Below are 17255 nucleotides of genomic sequence, written 5' to 3' on the forward strand. Positions count from 1 at the left end.
TATGCTGAGCAAAAATCTCAGTATAAGTACCTGTTTAAACTGAGTGCATGCTTTACTGTATGTTTTCCAGGACGCGTTAGGATTGATTATTACATACAATATAAATGTGATGTGGTTGCATGCATTTGCAAAAATAATTTGAGTGTTTTCCGACGTCAAAATAGCATAAACACAGACACTATGTTCAGACGGTTTAAGAAACTAGTCTGAGCAACTAGCAGTTAGCTAAGCTAAATTCTGATTCAAATGATACTAATGTACCTTTCTATGTAACTGACTTACAGGGCTTATGCACCACATAGTTCTAGGAACTTAGTTCTAGGATCTAGCCAGCATGGTGGTTCCTAGAGAACCAAATTTCTCCCTTGGGCCATTTTCCTTGTTGCATTCGCACTGGCAGCAGGAACTCTGAAGCGGCTGACTGCAATGTCTTTATTCGCAGCATTCGTGAGTTTCGTGATAACGGAGATGGAATATAAACGCAAAATATATGCAATTGAAAGAGCATGAAAATATGACAAAATTTCCTCAGCTTGCAGTGTTACATATCAGGGAGGCTGAGAAAAGAACACACGCGGCAAACAACAGGTAAATGCGTTATCACTGTTTTCCATGTTCGCGGAGTAAATAGTTTTATATTTAAAAAATGCCAGGTAGCGTGTGTTTCGTATGTGTTTGGCCAATCAGTGCACACTTATGTCACTGATAGTTCCTATAGAAATGTTTTAGACCCTACTCTGAAGTAGGGCTGTCAAAATGGCTGAAAATCTAAATTAGAATTTTCTACTTAAATATGATCAATATTCAAATCATATTTTAATTTAAATGGAATAATTTCAGTAAGGGGGAAAAGCTTTTGGCTTCTCTCCTGAGGCCACAAGAGTGTGCATTGAGCAAAATATTACTAATGCACATTTATTCAAAGCAATAAAACAACATGACTATCTTTGAAAAAAGTGCATAATGTTTAAAATAATGTTTATAAACCAAATATAAATAATTAAGTTACTTAATTAGAAACAAAACAGCATCACGTATGCATATATATATATATATAGTTTAATACAAAGGACTGAAAACCAATCACAAAGAGAACTTTTTTTAACTTAAAAACATGAGATGGGGGAAAAAACACCATAAAGTCTCGAGACATGTTTTTTAAAAGTTGAACATTAATTTTACAAGGCTTTCTAAACATGCAGCTCTCTTGTGATAGATGTCCCTTTAGGAACTGCGATAAATATACGTTCTGTGTGAACAGCTTGATTTCAGTTTGCCATAAACAAGACCTTCTATGCATTGATGTTCTCTTTTTCTGCAATATTTTGAATAAACAAGCTCATCATCATATCTTGTGTGCCACTGATAAGGCTGCCTAACGAACGCCTAAAATTGCAACGTTTTTGCATTCGAATGTGAATTTTTATTTTAAATTCGACAAATATTCGAAATTCAAATTTTTATTCGACAGCCCAACTCTGAAGAAGAAGCTCAGTTTCCCCAAACAGAGTTCCTAGAACTAAAACCATTCCTAGTTCCTGAGGTGTGAACATGCCAAAAGCGGGTACTTCCGCCAATAGTACTAGGACCTATGAAAAGGTTCCTCTGGTGCGAAAGCCCCTTTAGTAATGATCAGTGTTGAAGAATAAATGAGATGACTAACTTGCATGCAACCAGCCACAGATTGAGTCTTAATTCCGGGAGTAAACAGGGTCACTCTAAGCCTTACATAGTGGTACAATGAATGCCACAGAACATTTTCGAAAAGAAATTAAGTGCTGTCTCTTAACAAGGCATTGTCACTCTTTCTCAGGTGCACAGCAAGGACAAGAAGTACGTGTGTAAAGTATGCAGCCGTGTCTTCATGTCGGCTGCCAGCGTGGGCATCAAGCACGGCTCTCGGCGTCACGGTGTCTGCGCAGACTGCTCGGGTCGAGGCATGGCTGCCCTGCTGGACCAGAATGGCGAGGATGGCTCGCCAGAAGAGGAACTCTTGTATCCCGGTGACCACCGTTTCCCCGATGACACCGCCGACGGCGATGGAGAAGAGGAGATGATGGTGGAAGCGGAGCTGATGGGAGAAGGTGAAGGTGAAGGAGAAGAGGAGAGCGGGAAATGGCGGGGTGGCTCAGGGATGTCGCAACGAGACGACAGAGCAATAGACGATGGCAAAGAGGAAAGCGACTCGGCTCTGGAAGGAGAAGCCAGGACGGGAAGCGAGAAAGACTTCAGTTGGATCTCCTAGTCCAATGCCTGGATCCTTGTCCAAGGTTGACCACCTGTTCCTATAAGGAGATATGCTTTAGGCAGGGCAATCGGATCTCAGCATGTGGAAGGAGCCGGATACAGAGAGATCCTTGAGATGCCCACAGGGCTGCCAAAGGAGAGACAGTGGAGAGTCCTCTCGCCCCGACTCCATGTGCTTCTGACCCAGGCTTCAGTTTGTCTCCTTTCTTCCTTGAGGACCAAACGGGTTTCTGTGTATGTGTTTGCTATTTCTTCAGAAAAAAGAGATTGTGTTGTCTCGAGAGATTGTCCAAATCAGTACCACGCTTTGATGGGTCAGACAAAGAAAGTGTACGAAAGATGTGCTCTTGCCATATGGTCAGCTGCCACAAGGGAGCACTGGCTTATCTATTGCGCAGCAGTTCACGTCAGAAGACTTGCACCAGTTTTTTTGGCACATTGTTGTTTTCTGCGAAGAGAAACTGCAACAGACTTGCACTTTAAACGTTGACTAGATTCCTATCGATTCCCTGTTTCTGTGGTTTACATTTTTATTCCAATTTACATAGATGAATATGGTGACCGCACCTACCTTTAAGGATACACAGTATGTCCTTATGACTGTTATATATGAACATTTGTGCTAGGTTTGCTAATTATAATGTATGCCTTGTAATGTTTTATTTCGTTGCAATTTTCATTCCTGAACATTTATATCAAGGGGGCAAATCATGTATATAGATACATATAAGTGAGATGTTGATTTTGTGTTCTCGACAAAGAACGGTAAAGGGGAAGATGGGTGAACACTATGCAGAAACGAATCTTTCTAGTTCTCAACAATCTTTATTCTCTCTATTATGGGAGAGAAAACTAGTCTTCAGCAATGGCAAAGCAGAGAGACTGGAGGAGAGAGAGTATACGAGTAGATTTATGGAAATATTACTTGTGCTCCACTGTAATATTTCCTCATTATTTGCATTCCATAGTGGACACAGTCAGGGATGGGTATGGTTTTATACAGAGGGTTTCCAGTGTGGTGCGTTTCTATTAAAAAAAAAAAAAAAAAACCTGTATGCAAATGTGTGTATTTTGTAGGTTTGGTTTGTGGGGGGTGTTTAACTCAAACTAACGTCATTCAAAAGCCTTTACCGAAGCGGTTTCAGACTCTCTCCTCTCGTCCCTCTTTTTACGTTTGGCGTATTTCACGTTTCCTCGCAGCCTTGCCATTGTACTGTACTGAGTCTGCCTCTGAAATCTTAAAGCCGTGTGATGTGACAGGGAGATATCATGCCTTCCCACTAAATATTTATTGCTCTAACTTCTGGAATATTCAGAAATATGCATCAATTTCTTAATCAGTGAACCACAGCTTTCTTTTGTTGTCAGTCCATTTAAGATGACGAAACACAAAAACTCTTTGTAATGAGACCATGGGGACTGACGTGTGCTGTAAAGTGAAATTGCTGTTCATTTATTGGGTTTAAATGGTTATTTATTTAGTTTGTGTGTGTTTGAGGAAGAGATTGTCTAGTCTTTTTACACATCCTTACCATTCTGTCTGACTGTGTGTGTGTGTGTGTGTGTGTGTGAAGGACTGGGTTCATGAATGTCTTTTTACTCATTGTTTTAACAATCTGTGCCAGAATCTTTGACAATGGGAATAAAACGCTTTATTATGCTTTACTTATGATTAACAAATTTGAATTATTATGGTTACTGTTGATATTGTTGTAATTCTTATTGTTATTATGATTATAATTATTGTTATTATTATTAAGTGCTGGAGGCTAAGCTTTATTATCTGTTTAATTTTTATATTTCCTTTCTTGAAAAACAGTGTAACACTTTCCAATCTTGCCTTTCTATGGACAGCAAGCCATGTGGCTTTCAGAAGTAATTATATTGTGCCAGTTCCATGCATTTCTGAGTGATATTTGAGAACTTTTTTTTTCCTTATTATTCTATTTTGTTTTCGGAGGATGAACCTTCTGAGAGCTTAACTTACTAAGTGTTGACAGAAAGGTATATACAGCACACGCTTCTATATTACTAACGTACACTAAGTAATGAATATTATACCAAAAAATAATAATCTGGTATACTTTGTATACATTTAGTGCTTTTGTTTCGATTTGGTGTACAGGTGCAAAGCTTTGATCAAACAGTGAATTGCTTGGTTGATTTAATTTTTTTCCCTGTTCTTTGAAAAAGCACAGATTATGGTGTTATGTTATGAAGGGCCACTTGAAAGTACATTTTAAAGAAGAATCGCAGCTTTAATTCTGTTGCCCTTGGAAACGTGCTCAAGTTTTGGATGTGCTCTACTGTATGCCATCCCTCTGCATCTGAATTAAGAAGACTGGCCACTGTCATGTGGAATTATGGGAAATGTATGCTTTGCAATGAGAAGTTGTACAAGCTTTAGACCTCAAATGTCATTGGCCCAAGTGCCAGGCACAATTGCTATCCAAATCCCTCCAAATGATTGGACATTTAGCTTTTTTCCTGTTTGTTTAATTTATTGTGTTCTTTACCTTTAATTGAAATAAAATCTGTTGGAATTTAAAAACAAACTGGATGGCATAATTTGAATCCAATTAATTTATGCAAGTAAATGGCCCCTTTCACACAGTAATACCAGTAAATTGTCGTAAAATTACCAGAATGACTTTACCAGTAAATTCAAAAATGCACTGTTCACACGCCGTTCCCTCTTTTTTCTGGTAAAGCACCATTCACAAATCCATTTCAAAATACAGGTAAATTCTGTGACATCATTAATCAGAAATTAATCACATACCAGGGTTATGTTTGTAAACATGAGGGGGTATACGTGGGCAGTGTTTTTGTTCATGTTCATCATAGAAGATTACTTCAAACCAAACTACACAGTGCAGACTAAATGTGTCATCTGCGTCAGAAAGTTATGATTGGCCCAGAGGTATTGAATATTTAATTTCAACGGCTCTGGATTGGCCCAGAATAGATGTCTTACGTTATTGCGTTCTGAACTTGTACATGTGCATACCGGTAATCTCATTCTGCATTCACACAGAGCAGAATTCTGGCGATTTACTAATGTTACAACTTCCCTTACTGGTAATTTGCCAGAACGGATTTAAAAATGGCACATGATCGTTTTACGGTAAATTACCGGTAATTTACCAGTGAAGTCTGTATGTGTGAAAGGGGCTAATATGGGTTAGATGCCATGATTGGTCTATTTTTAAATGTACTTGTTGATACTTCTCAGTCATCTCATCAGGTAATTTCTACAGATAATTATTAAAACATATTTGCCTCTATGTACTTGACCTACAAGTTTACCTTAAGTGACCCAGTGTGTGGTTAATTTTCAAAGTGTTTGTGAGTGCATGCACATGTAGGTTTTGCCCATACATGCCATTTTATATTTTAAGATGTCAGAGATGTACATTCAGCCAATTTTGGTGCACAATATAGCATTTCTTGCTTTTTTATTCAAGTTTTGTTCAGTTCTGTTAAACCAAAGCTATTTGCTGCAACCTACCAATAAACATCTTCTCAACACACAAATGAAACAATATGGACCAATGCAGACACTATACTTTCATACACATAAGCATCATTATAAACCAGAATATTATTTAATTTAATAATTATGTTGCTTGTTTCTTTAGAGATTGATAAATTATGCCATTAGATTTATTTTTCGTGAGATTACTCCTGATTTTGTGATTGTAAAAATAACAGTGAAGATATATCAGCTTATAATTATATTTGTGTGCAGAAATAAATAATTTAGTATTATTGCAGCTAATCAAATGTAAATATAGTTCCAGATTTGAATTCTCACATTTGACTTAAGACAAAGTAGAATATAACAATCTAAAGTTATGGGATTGATGGTCCCATTTTGAGAAATATATTCTTTGATGACTCAATGAATCGGTATGATATGACTTCATACGCATATATATAGCCATAATTTAAGCAAATCTTAAGTAAATATCTCACCAGTCAGAAAGTGAAATTAATCCATTTCATATGCAATATGGCATTAAAAAATTGAATTGAGGTTGAATGTCTCTTCACATCCTGATAGCAAACAATAATAGACCCTTAAGAGCTGTATTTGTGATGCTTGAGTTGGGGGAGGCGTGATGCATAAAAGGGGCATTTGCAAAGGTTGTTTAAAAGCATGTTTTATTTTATAGTTCCGCTAGACGACACAAGTAGCGCACAAACTGCAATTTAACTGATCAATTTATTTTATTATTTTTCGAAATTTCTAGCAAATGTTTTCAACTGTTAATCAGTCAATTAACTCTGAGACAAGTTGTAGCCTAACGCTTTAATTTGTAGAAGTGGTGTGCTGCAAATTCAAACAAGACAACCAATCAAAAGCATCAGAATAGGCCTTTAAATGGCAGGAGGCATAGCGCACATCTAAAACAGTAAAAGCAACAAATTAATATTACTCAGCCGTTAACATTTTCATAAGTAACTGCAATTTACATATTTTTTAGTAGCTGTAACGGTCACATTTATTCTGTAATTAAATTACGTAACACCATTACATGTAACTAGTTACTCCCCAACAGTGTCAGGGGATCAATATGTAAGACTATAAAGTGGTTTATTCTGCTGGTTTAATATCACAGAGTTAGTGGATACTGTGATATGTGATATATCTTGAGGTGATAGACAACTCAGTTATTTTTATTTTCACATTTTCTCTCTCAATATGAAACACATTTTAGCCTTCCAAACATTTCAGACAAACTACACTTGCTTACAAATTTCCCTCCGACACTAAACAGCACTAATGTTTGTGGAGTATTTCCATCCTACATCAGCCTGCTTTTCCTGACTGCCCAGCTTCCCCGCCTGTTGTGTTCAACATCAGACAGATTTTATTTCTGTCCTCATAGAACTGTGGAGGATTAGGGGTAAGAGCGGTTTCAAATCACTATATTTCTAGCACTGACGGCACTAGCTATTAAGCATGTGGGACAGGTCTGTTTTACTTGCCATGGAACCACCCAGTTGGGGTTCTCTTTTCTTGTGGTCATCTTGTAATTCCAGACAGATAAAATATTTGTAAGTGAAGTTGTTGGGGTCTGAGCCACTGGGGTCACTTGACTGGCATGTCCACCTGCTGCTGTTTTTCTCCACCAAGCTCTCTCTCTCAAGTCTGTCATGTTGAAATGCAGGGGACGGACCAGCTGACTCAAGCTGCTGAAAAAAGTCTATGTCCGTATCACCCCACTTGTTCCATAAATACCACCCTCTCTGTTGAATGGAGGTTATTTTAGATCGTACATGTGGGGTAAGGCCTTGAGTTCTGCTGCCCGCCCGGAGCTGAGTGACACGCACAGCACTTTGAAACCAGTGGCTGTAGAGTTCTTGAAAACACAAAAGTGGACATGTCTAAGCACACTGATCAGGAGTCATACGCAGAAGAAATCGATGAGGATGAGATTCTGGCAGGCCTCTCGGCGGAGGAGCTCAAACAGCTCCAGAGTGAGATGGACGACATCGCTCCTGACGAGAGAGTGCCGGTGGGAATGATACAGAGAGACGCTTCTCAAGCGACGACAGTCCAAGGTATTGCATTCTTTCGCATTTATTAAATTGTTTGTTACCATTAATCCTGAGAACATAGGCAATCTTTGTAAAAAGCTCTGAGGTGCTGGAAGAAAATGAGTTTAACACTCAGCCTACTCCATCTCTAACTAGCTCCCAGAAGACCGTTACTAAAACTGGTGGTCGTATCATACTGTAGTTTTAAGCGATGGAACTGTTAAACATATTTAAGAAGTATCATTCTCGCAGTCATGTTGTTGCACTGAACATAACAGCTGTCCTGACCTTCAGTACAACATGATTTCTAACGTAATACTTATTTGTCCAGTTTGAGTATTTATTCATTCCCTTGTTTATCTAAATAATATCAGGCAGGGGGTGTTCAGGAAACCTGTTTTGGTGATACCAGTGGCACAGAAATGACTCAGCTATTTAACAGCATTCATAAGAAGCCACTTGTCCTTGATATTCAACTTTCATTTGTTTAGCACAATGTAGTCACATAATGATAAATAGTTTACCTATGAAGAAAAATATGATACTTTTTTATAACCTTTTTTTTTTTCATTTCAGATTGCAGCGAGCCCCAGTCAGAAGAGGAGATCGATGAGGATGAGATTCTGGCAGGCCTCTCAGCAGAGGAGCTCAAGCAGCTCCAGAGTGAGATGGACGACATCGCTCCTGACGAGAGAGTGCCAGTGGGAATGAGACAGAAAGACCAAACTGACAAAACACCCACTGGATCATTTGATCACAGATCGCTGGTGGAATATCTGTACTGGGAGAAAGAGTCCAACCGTATGCTGGAGGAGGAGAGAGTTCCCACAACTCTATTACCCAGTCAGGTAACTATAGTTATTATCTGCATTATTTACATTCAGAGTATTACATGACTCATAAACTGTGCTTGGAGCTCTGATTATTAATCACCAATTTTGACTATTTATAACTGCTGCAACTAGGAAGCCAATAACACTACAACAACAAATGCCTTGAAACAGCAACTGCGCTGTCATGCAGCATTTAAAACGGGACATTCTATTTTTAGGCTTTGAGCAAGTTGTTGAAGATTAAATGTTTCGTAACTCGTAGTCTTTAAAAGTTGTTCAGCACTTCAGACTTGACCCCTTTGTCCATTTGTCATCATCAAAAGAAAGCCCAAGAGGAGCTTGAAGCAAAAAAAGAAGATAAAGTTGAAGAGGTGGAATATGTCTATGAGGAGATCGTAGAGGAAGCTGAAGGAGGAGAGGGAGATGTTGTTGTTGATGAAGTAATTGAAGAAGTGATAATGGAGGTTGAGGAAGACCAGCCTGTCAAGATAGAACCTGATGCCTCTGGCCCTGTAGTGACCTCAGAAGATGGTTTACAGCCACCTCCAGAGTTTGCAGATACAAATGTTGAAGCAGAACTTAATGAGACAGAATCTAAAGTGAATGAGGAGACGGAAGCAGATTCCACCCAGTCTGAACCTGCTCTCTCATCATATGAGAACTGGGTTCCTGAGAAAGAGGAAAGGGTCATATCCAAGCTGAAGATCCCAAAACTTGCACTAGGTGGAAGTGCTTTAGTTAAAAAGACTGCAAGACCTTCTGGGAATGAAACCAATTTGGAGACCACTTTGGTTAAGATCCGCAACAACAACCCCTCTGTCACAGATGTCAATCTCAACAACATTGAAAACATTCCCAAAGAAATGCTCCTTGATTATGTCAACGCGCTCAAGAAGAACAGACACGTTAAGACCTTCAGCATCGCAAACACTGGTGCAGATGAAAATGTGGCATTCGCTCTGGCTAATATGCTCAGAGACAACAGAAGCATCACCACACTAAATATTGAATCCAATTTCATCACAGGAAAAGGGATTGTTGCAATAATACGTTGTCTACAGTTCAATGAGACACTCACTGAGCTCCGCTTCCACAACCAAAGGCACATGCTAGGACACCATGCAGAAATGGAAGTGTCTCGTCTCCTCAAGGCTAACAACACACTTCTGAAGATGGGCTACCACTTTGAAGTCGCGGGGCCTAGGATGGTGGTCACCAATCTCCTCACCAGGAATCTGGATCGTCAGCGGCAGCAGAGAAACGAGGAGCAGAAGCTCCAGCAGATCAAAGAGCAGAGGAAGGTCATGGAGATGTACGAGGACTCCCTGAACTTGCCCCCTGGCATGCTGGAAATGCTAGGAGGATACATACCATTGTCCCTATTACAGGGTTCTCATAATGGAGCTGAGGAGACTCCTGAAAGTTCTCCAGAACCTTCACCACAACCAAGTCCTCCTCATCAGCGCCGCAAGACTCAAAATCTTGCCCCACAACAGCATCCTCCTAGTTCAGACAAAGGAAACCTCTTAGAAGAAGTACATCTGAAAAAGACTCCGAAACGAAGGGATCCGCTTCTGGAATTAAACTTAAGGGATGAAAGGAAAGAGGGAAGAGCTAATATTCAGCTAAGGAGTGCTCCTAAACAAAGAGGCACAGCAAGAGAAGGACCTGCAGATGAGAGAGCCAACCTAAAAGATATGATAAAGACTCTAAAGCCGGTTCCTCGAAGGCGACAACCACCTAAAGTGGAGCTAACACCTCGGGATGAGCTGCTCAGTGAGATTCGACAGAGCAACGTGGCCTATCTCAAAGCGGTATGTAATGTTGAAGTTTCTCGAATTAGCAATTAATTAGCTGATCTCAGCTTGAGTGTGGGTCATTGTTGGGGAGGGACAACTGGAAATGTTGTTGGGGTCATTAAAAGTAATTAAAACTCAAACAATAAAATGTACATTAAACTTACATTACCATGAACTATGTCGGCCATGGGTCTTCACCCCTGCACCTGGGGACCCACTGTTCTGCAGAGTTTAGCTACAACCCTATCAAACACACCTGAACCAGTTAATCAAGGTCTTCAGTATCACTTGAGAAAAATAACAGGTCAGGTGTGCTGAAACAGGTTAGAGATCAAATTTGCCGAACAGTGGGTCTTAAAGGAATACTCCACCCCAAAATGAAAATTTAGTCACTAATCACTTACCCCCATGTCGTTCCAAACCCGTAAAAGCTTTGTTTGTCTTTGGAACACAATTGAAGATATTTTGGATGAAAAGCGGGAGGCTTGTGACTGTCCCATTGACTGCGTAGTAAATTGCACAGTCAAGGTCCATAAAAGTATGAAAAGCACCGTCAGAATAGTCCATCTGCCATCAGTGGTTTTCATACTTTTATGGACCTTGCACACATTTATGATATATAGGCTGATATTGTGCAGTTTGTTGAAGACTTTTCTAAGTGACCGTATGTGTCATTATGTTATTGACTTGGATTTCTGTAAAGCAAACAGAAAAGCTGTCAATGATCCAATGAGTCCAAGAAGGAAGTACCGGTTTTGATATCATTTCTACTTCTGTTTCACATCCACAGGTACCTCTTCCAAAAATCCTGGAGTCAAGTGAAACCAGTCTCTTCTGAGTCACACACGTGACTTCACAGAGAGACTGCACAGAGGGACAGGGCCAGCATCAGAAAGGTCATGGAGAGAGTGCAGTTCATGTGGCCAAACAATTCCATGGTGCTCCTCAACTAATGGCGAGAGTAGAGTGTACTCAAATCATTTGACCCAGGGGGTTGGGAATGGAGGGGAGCTGCACTCCCTTGGACAAGTGAACAGTTATATAAGAATAAGCACATCTATTCATATAAACCACTTCAATAAATGGTGTGAATGTCTGTGAATGGCTACACACAGTGCACATTAAAATGTATTATTTTGTGTCTGAATTTGTGTTCATGTATTTATAGTGTCAATAAACATATGTCACTCTGGACCTTTTCTTAATAACAGTTTCTAGAAAAACAGAATTAAGACAATAGCATAATTCATGCAGACACTCTTTTTCCCAGTAATTTTAAGCACAGTTGAGAATTATTCTTCCAACACAGGGGTCAACCAATTAATGTTTGCTCTGAAATTAATTTGCATATGCATTAAACAAAAAATAAGTATACCGTCATTCTAACCAAAGCTACAGATAAGAAGCTAAAGTTTAGCTATATGTGTCACTGTCCTTCACACATTAAAATGTATTAAGTAAAATTAAACTGTAATGAACCTATATTTAATTATGATTATTTAAAAGGTTTACGATTTAAATGTCATATCAGTATATGAACAGTTTGGTAGGCGCACTAAACACATGTAAGCCTGGCTTACAATTCTCAGTTTTGAACAATAAAAGACATTCAAATCTATATCCACCAAAGGGCCCTTGACGTGAATTGTTGAAGACGCCCAGCACTAATATGATTATGGAAAATTATTTGCTAAAATTATAACTTTACTGCCCTCTGCCGGACCACAGTGAAATCTCGCCCTATTTAAAAGTATATTATCCAGGTAAATTAGACATGAACACAGCAATGAGCCTGTCAGTAACATTATTTAACCACCCACAATACCCTCTAACACATATACAGTGAGCGGTAGTCAATAACTTTGGTGAACCCAGTCACAGTGATAAAGATGAAGTGGGATATATATGCTATTCTTCACAACACCAGAAGTGAGAAAAATGAAAAGCGTGCCAAACCTTGTGCTGTCTCCGGCTGTTGGTAACCCTGCACATCCTACTGAAGGAACCCAAAAATGCGTTCATTTTTTACACGGTCCCTGTTTTATGTGAGTCCGGCTTTAACAGTTTGTGCAACACATTTCGTCGAAGATTGTTTTATTAATATATCGCAATGTAGCTTGTAAATACGCTGTTTTTGAAGAATGAAGCAGTTGAAAACTATATTTAAGTTGACAGAAAAAAAGACAAAGTACAAGTAATCTTACAATAAAATGTTTGGCTTTCACTGTTTGCATTCAAGGTGATTTCCATGTTTGCATAACAATAATCTCTGACAAAACGTATTTTCAGAGGAAAAATATTGATAGACTCATACAACACTACACATTTTTGCCAAATCCGTTTTTTACTAGCTCCTCAGATTACAGAATAAAATAGGTCATTCATTCTCATTAACTTTTAAGGCAGAAATGTCCAAAAAAAAAAGGTTTACACTAACTACCTATTCTTAGCCATACATTTGACAGTAATAAAACAATTGTTTGTTTTTGGCAAGATAATGACACCACCACAAAAGATGTTTAATCTTCAATTTTACTGACAAATCTCCTCACAAATAATTTCATAGTTGTGAACCGCTTATACAAGGTCAGTTACTTGTATTTTGAAAATAAAACCATCAGAGCATATAAACACTGTAAACCAATTTGAAACCTATATGATGGGTGTGAACACACGGAGATGTGAGTTACGAGTCTGACGAGGAGTCTTTGACGTCTGTGCTCTCCGTGGCCTCGCTAACCTCACTCATTTCTTTACTCTCTCCTCCGCTGTCTCCATCTCCCTCCTTCTCTCCATCCTGCACCGTCAGCTTCTCCACCAGGCCAGTAACAGATGCGTCCTGAGATGATGGAGCCTCTGAGCCCCACAGACGAACTCCTGGCTTCTGCAACTGCACATCAGGAAAAATTTGTATTTTCCATAGTGGTGATTTTTTTTTATAAAAGTAAACATCTCTACCAGCGTTCGCCACTGAATAAGGAAGCAAACTGGCAAGTGTAATGTGTTAAATGTGTTTTTGAGTCTTGCTAATTGGTAACAATGAATCTGGAGAATAAAGAAAATTGATTTTTTTTTAAAAGCTACCAGTAGCCGTTTAATTTTTGAAGATGAAACCAATTTATCCCCCTCTAATTTTTTTATTCAAAATCTGTGGAAGGTGCGACTCAATTGCACTGACCGAATTTAGATGTGTGAATGTGTGATTTCTGTTACTAACACTTTTCATCAAAGATAAAAATACATATTTTTGATTAGGTATTTAAAAACCACTTGACTCACAACTCCAAGTTGGCACAAGCCTCCTTCTGAGATCAACATAGATACATCATGAGTACTGTTAGAGTCCTAGTCAAACAGTTGGAAAATCCGTGAGGAAGCAAACTGAATATTTGTGGTTCGTTTCACCAAAGATTTTTGCCCGTGTTATTCTTCCACATATGTTCAGTGGGTGTAGAGGTTCAGGTTACAATTTGGTAAATTGTTTATTCATCTTCATTTAAGGAGTTAATAATGATATGTAACTGCAACACCACATACCTCATCTGCCATCTGTGTGAGATTCCTCTTCATGGCATAAGCATCTTCTCCATCTGCATAATATTTGGGCTCCACTTCACTAATCCTACAATACAGCATCAGGAAGCATTTGGTATGACTGTGATGCAATGCGATATCACAATGCACTTATTGTCTCTCCAATGTACCAAGATACATATTCATACACAGTTATAAATGGTGGCTAAAACTGAGCTGTTTTTGAAAATAGGTTTATTCTAGTGCTGTCAATTTAACACTAATTTAGTACAATTAACAGTTAATCATCCATTTAATTATACTGATGTTTTTGAAGGTGAACTATTTCTGAAGGGTCATTAACACAGAATGTCATCACTCTGCATTGTTTTAATTGTTTTCAATTTAAAAACACCAGAGACACCTGCAGTTATTTCATTGTGTTACACTCCATCTAGCATTTTATGAAATTAAATTTGTAATTCATTTAGTTTTAATTGACTGGCAGTCCATAGTCTTTCACAATATAATAGAACTGAGAAAAAAGAAGTGATACTCACTGAAACTTAAGTGTGTTTGAGTACAAGTGAAGAGCGGCCCGGTTACTGAAATACAAACAGAAACACGGTCAGGAAAATCACTTCAGAAAATCTCTCAGGCCTGATATGATGATGATGATGATGAGATTGTATATGCTACCTCTTCCTGACATGCAAAGAGACATATTTGGCATTGAAGTTCTCAATCATGGCTCTGCTGGCTTGATCCATCAGTTTTTGAGCCAGTCCAAGACGCCTGTGAGAGCGTTTAACTGCCTGTTTTAACACACAGGAGTGCATTTATTTATACACATGCAGACAGGGTGAAAGACAACATCAGCACAAATGAGGAGAAAGAACAGCAAATGTTTTCAGATTAATAACACTACCAGTGATGTAATGTGTCCATGAGGCACGTCGTCAGGATCCTCCTCCCTGTAAAATTTACAATATGCAATTTACATAAAGTAATCTTTATTTTAATTCAAATGTATTATTTCATTAATTATGAATTTTACATAATTAATTGATTATTATATTAATTATAATTTACAAAATAACCTTTCTTAAAGGGACAGTTCACCCAAAAATTAAAATTCTGTCATTATTTACCGTCATGTAAATGATAAGGGTAATGATGAAGAAATTTCTGCCCTCATGTCGTTCCAAACCTGTGAGAATTTTTTTATTTATTTTTTCTGTAGAACGTAAAATAATATATTTTGGTAACCAAACAATTTGGATTTCCATCGACTTCCAGTGGATTTGTTTTTTTGTCCATACAATGCAAGTTAATGGAAACAAAATGTTTTGGTCACCAACATACCTTCTTTAAGTTTCACCGCAGAAAGTAAGTCATTCAGGTTTGGAACAACATGAGGGTGAGTAAATTATGACAGAATTATCTATTTTGAGTGGAGTATCCCTTTTATGGACATTTCACACATGAAAGCAATAAATAAAAAATAAAAAACTTACATTTTAGCCAAAACATATCCCACTATCTTCCCATTCTCATCCTCTGCGATGTATGACAGCTGGAAAGCAAACACAGCTGTTCAGTAAAGCAGTTCAGCACATGATAATCAGTGTTTGTATAAAGATCAGTGTCAGACCTGTGGCCAGGACAGGCCGTGGTAGAAGTAGTACTTCATCTGATAGTTCTCGGGAAGACACAGCAGGTTGCAGTGCTGCATGTTCATCAGATCCTCTGGCTGGAGACACGTAAAAGAGAAAACCATTGAGCCAAGCTGCTCTCTACCTGCCACCTGCAGTAATACTGAATCATTCACATCAAGTACATTAGCCAAATATTCAGAGAGAAGCTGGAAAATAGTCATGTATAACTAAACTATGACTGTTTTGGTGCTTGACTGATATAAGTGTACCTCAGGAAAAAGATATACAGTCAAACCAAAAATTATTCAGACACCAGATATAATTTTTGACTAGTGGGTGCAGGACACTATAGTTCATTTATGTAAGTGAGGATAACAAAATTAAATAAACTGTGACATACCCAAAATTCTTCATACAGTGGACTACCAGTGAAACTGATAATAATTTGTGACCAAAAATTATTCAGACACTTTGACCTGACCGTGTTTTGCTTAAGTGTGTTTTTCTTTAATTGCTAATACGACCTTTTTACACCACAGACTGAACAAAATGAAGCATTGCGTAGTAATTGGTTGACCTAAATTGGTATTATCTAATTGTATACTTAAATTAAACAGCTGACAGCTATTCGACTGAATTCATACACCTTTCTATCAAAGTTATCTGACATTATCAAGATTAATTTGTTCTGACAGCTTCTTTTTATATTTTATTACCATTTTCTAAACTATAGCAAATAAACTGTCATAATGTGAGAAGTGTTGAAGGTGTCGATACGTGTTGGTTTGTATAATGATACAAAAGCAACGTTACAGAACACGGTCCCTTTAAAAACTACTAAACTGCAGAGCGTCTATGAGTCAAGCAAATCGTAAATATAATAAAAAGACAAATAATATTTAATACATTCAGACTCACATCACACAGAACGCGTCAATGATGCCCAAAATGGGTTGACACACACAGAGAGAGACACACACAAAGAAACACACACACACACACACACACACACACACACACACACACACACACACACACAGAGAGAGACACACACAAAGAGACACACACAAAGAGACACACACACACAGAGAGACACACAGAGAGACACACAGAGAGACAGACACACACACAGACAGACAGACAGACAGACAGACAGACAGACAGACAGACAGACAGACAGACAGACACACACACACACACACACACACACACACACACACACACACACACACACACACACACACACACACACACACACACACACACACACACACACACACACACACACACACACACACACCTTGTCTTTAGTTTCATTTACTCACCCGTGCGTTGCGTATATTCATTTTGCCTTCTGGATTGCTTGATAGATATATTATACGATATCAATACAGCTGTCAAATACAGAATGTTTCAATAGAATCGAACAAGCAGGCAGATGGACACAGCTACACCACTACAACCATGTTGCCCATGACCGGAAGACGGATGCTCGGATAGTAAAGTCCTTCCGGTGATAACGATAATAAAAGTCCTTGAATAAAAGCCAAGAAACCGAGGTTTAGTTTTAGACATATCAAATGTTTTATAAACTATTTACATTCTAGGTTATTTGTTTTTAATAAATTATTTATATTGTAAATCCTACTGAAAAATTA

At 38.4% G+C, this 17255-nt stretch overlaps 3 protein-coding genes across 6 annotated transcripts in view; 2 read left to right on the forward strand and 1 right to left on the reverse strand.

The window, feature by feature from the left end:
• The window catches only part of LOC306859995 (zinc finger and BTB domain-containing protein 46-like), a 75915-nt gene extending 71122 nt beyond the window's left edge, over positions 1–4793 (forward strand). For 2 of the 3 annotated variants that reach the window (XM_079401490.1, XM_079401488.1), the window contains one exon: positions 1814–3905. In XM_079401490.1, the coding sequence (XP_079257616.1) occupies positions 1814–2245 (432 nt within the window). In that variant the 3' untranslated portion in view covers positions 2246–3905. Of the gene's footprint in view, positions 1–1813 lie in introns of all 3 variants that reach the window. The other variant, XM_079401489.1, reaches the window with a different exon arrangement.
• A 2724-nt stretch (positions 4794–7517) lies between these two features.
• LOC306859801 (leiomodin-3-like) lies at positions 7518–11629 on the forward strand. The gene is made up of 4 exons (XM_079401072.1): positions 7518–7818; positions 8371–8642; positions 8951–10441; positions 11217–11629. Exons 1-4 carry the CDS (start codon positions 7638–7640, stop codon positions 11262–11264), a joined length of 1992 nt encoding a protein of 663 aa, XP_079257198.1. The 5' UTR covers positions 7518–7637; the 3' UTR covers positions 11265–11629.
• Positions 11630–12940: 1311 nt separating this feature from the next.
• On the reverse strand, positions 12941–17124 carry LOC306859802 (N-alpha-acetyltransferase 10-like). Of its 2 annotated transcripts, XM_079401073.1 has the most exons (9): positions 16923–17095; positions 15594–15692; positions 15457–15515; positions 14868–14913; positions 14639–14754; positions 14500–14544; positions 13964–14048; positions 13706–13771; positions 12941–13316 (listed from the first exon to the last, which is right to left on the reverse strand). In XM_079401073.1, exons 1-9 carry the CDS (start codon positions 16941–16943, stop codon positions 13113–13115), a joined length of 741 nt encoding a protein of 246 aa, XP_079257199.1. In that variant the 5' UTR covers positions 16944–17095; the 3' UTR covers positions 12941–13112. The 2 variants fall into 2 exon arrangements, with proteins under 2 accessions (XP_079257199.1, XP_079257200.1); XM_079401074.1 differs by lacking the exon at positions 13706–13771 and having other exon boundaries at positions 16923–17124.
• Between the last annotated feature and the right edge of the window lie 131 nt (positions 17125–17255).

Source organism: Barbus barbus (genome assembly GCF_936440315.1).
Source record: "Barbus barbus genome assembly, chromosome: 40".
NCBI classification, from domain to species: domain Eukaryota; kingdom Metazoa; phylum Chordata; class Actinopteri; order Cypriniformes; family Cyprinidae; genus Barbus; species Barbus barbus.

Coding starts and splice junctions, on each gene's coding strand:
- LOC306859802 (XM_079401073.1), bottom strand. CDS start 16,943: ATGAATATACGCAACGCACGG. Junction 14,755..14,867: donor ATGGACACATTACATCACTG/GTAGTGTTATTA, acceptor GTGTTAAAACAG/GCAGTTAAACGCTCTCACAG. Junction 13,772..13,963: donor TCACACAGATGGCAGATGAG/GTATGTGGTGTT, acceptor CTGTTTGACTAG/GACTCTAACAGTACTCATGA.
- LOC306859801 (XM_079401072.1), top strand. CDS start 7,638: ATGTCTAAGCACACTGATCAGGAGTCATACGCAGAAGAAATCGATGAG. Junction 7,819..8,370: donor TCAAGCGACGACAGTCCAAG/GTATTGCATTCT, acceptor TTTTCATTTCAG/ATTGCAGCGAGCCCCAGTCA. Junction 8,643..8,950: donor CAACTCTATTACCCAGTCAG/GTAACTATAGTT, acceptor CATCATCAAAAG/AAAGCCCAAGAGGAGCTTGA.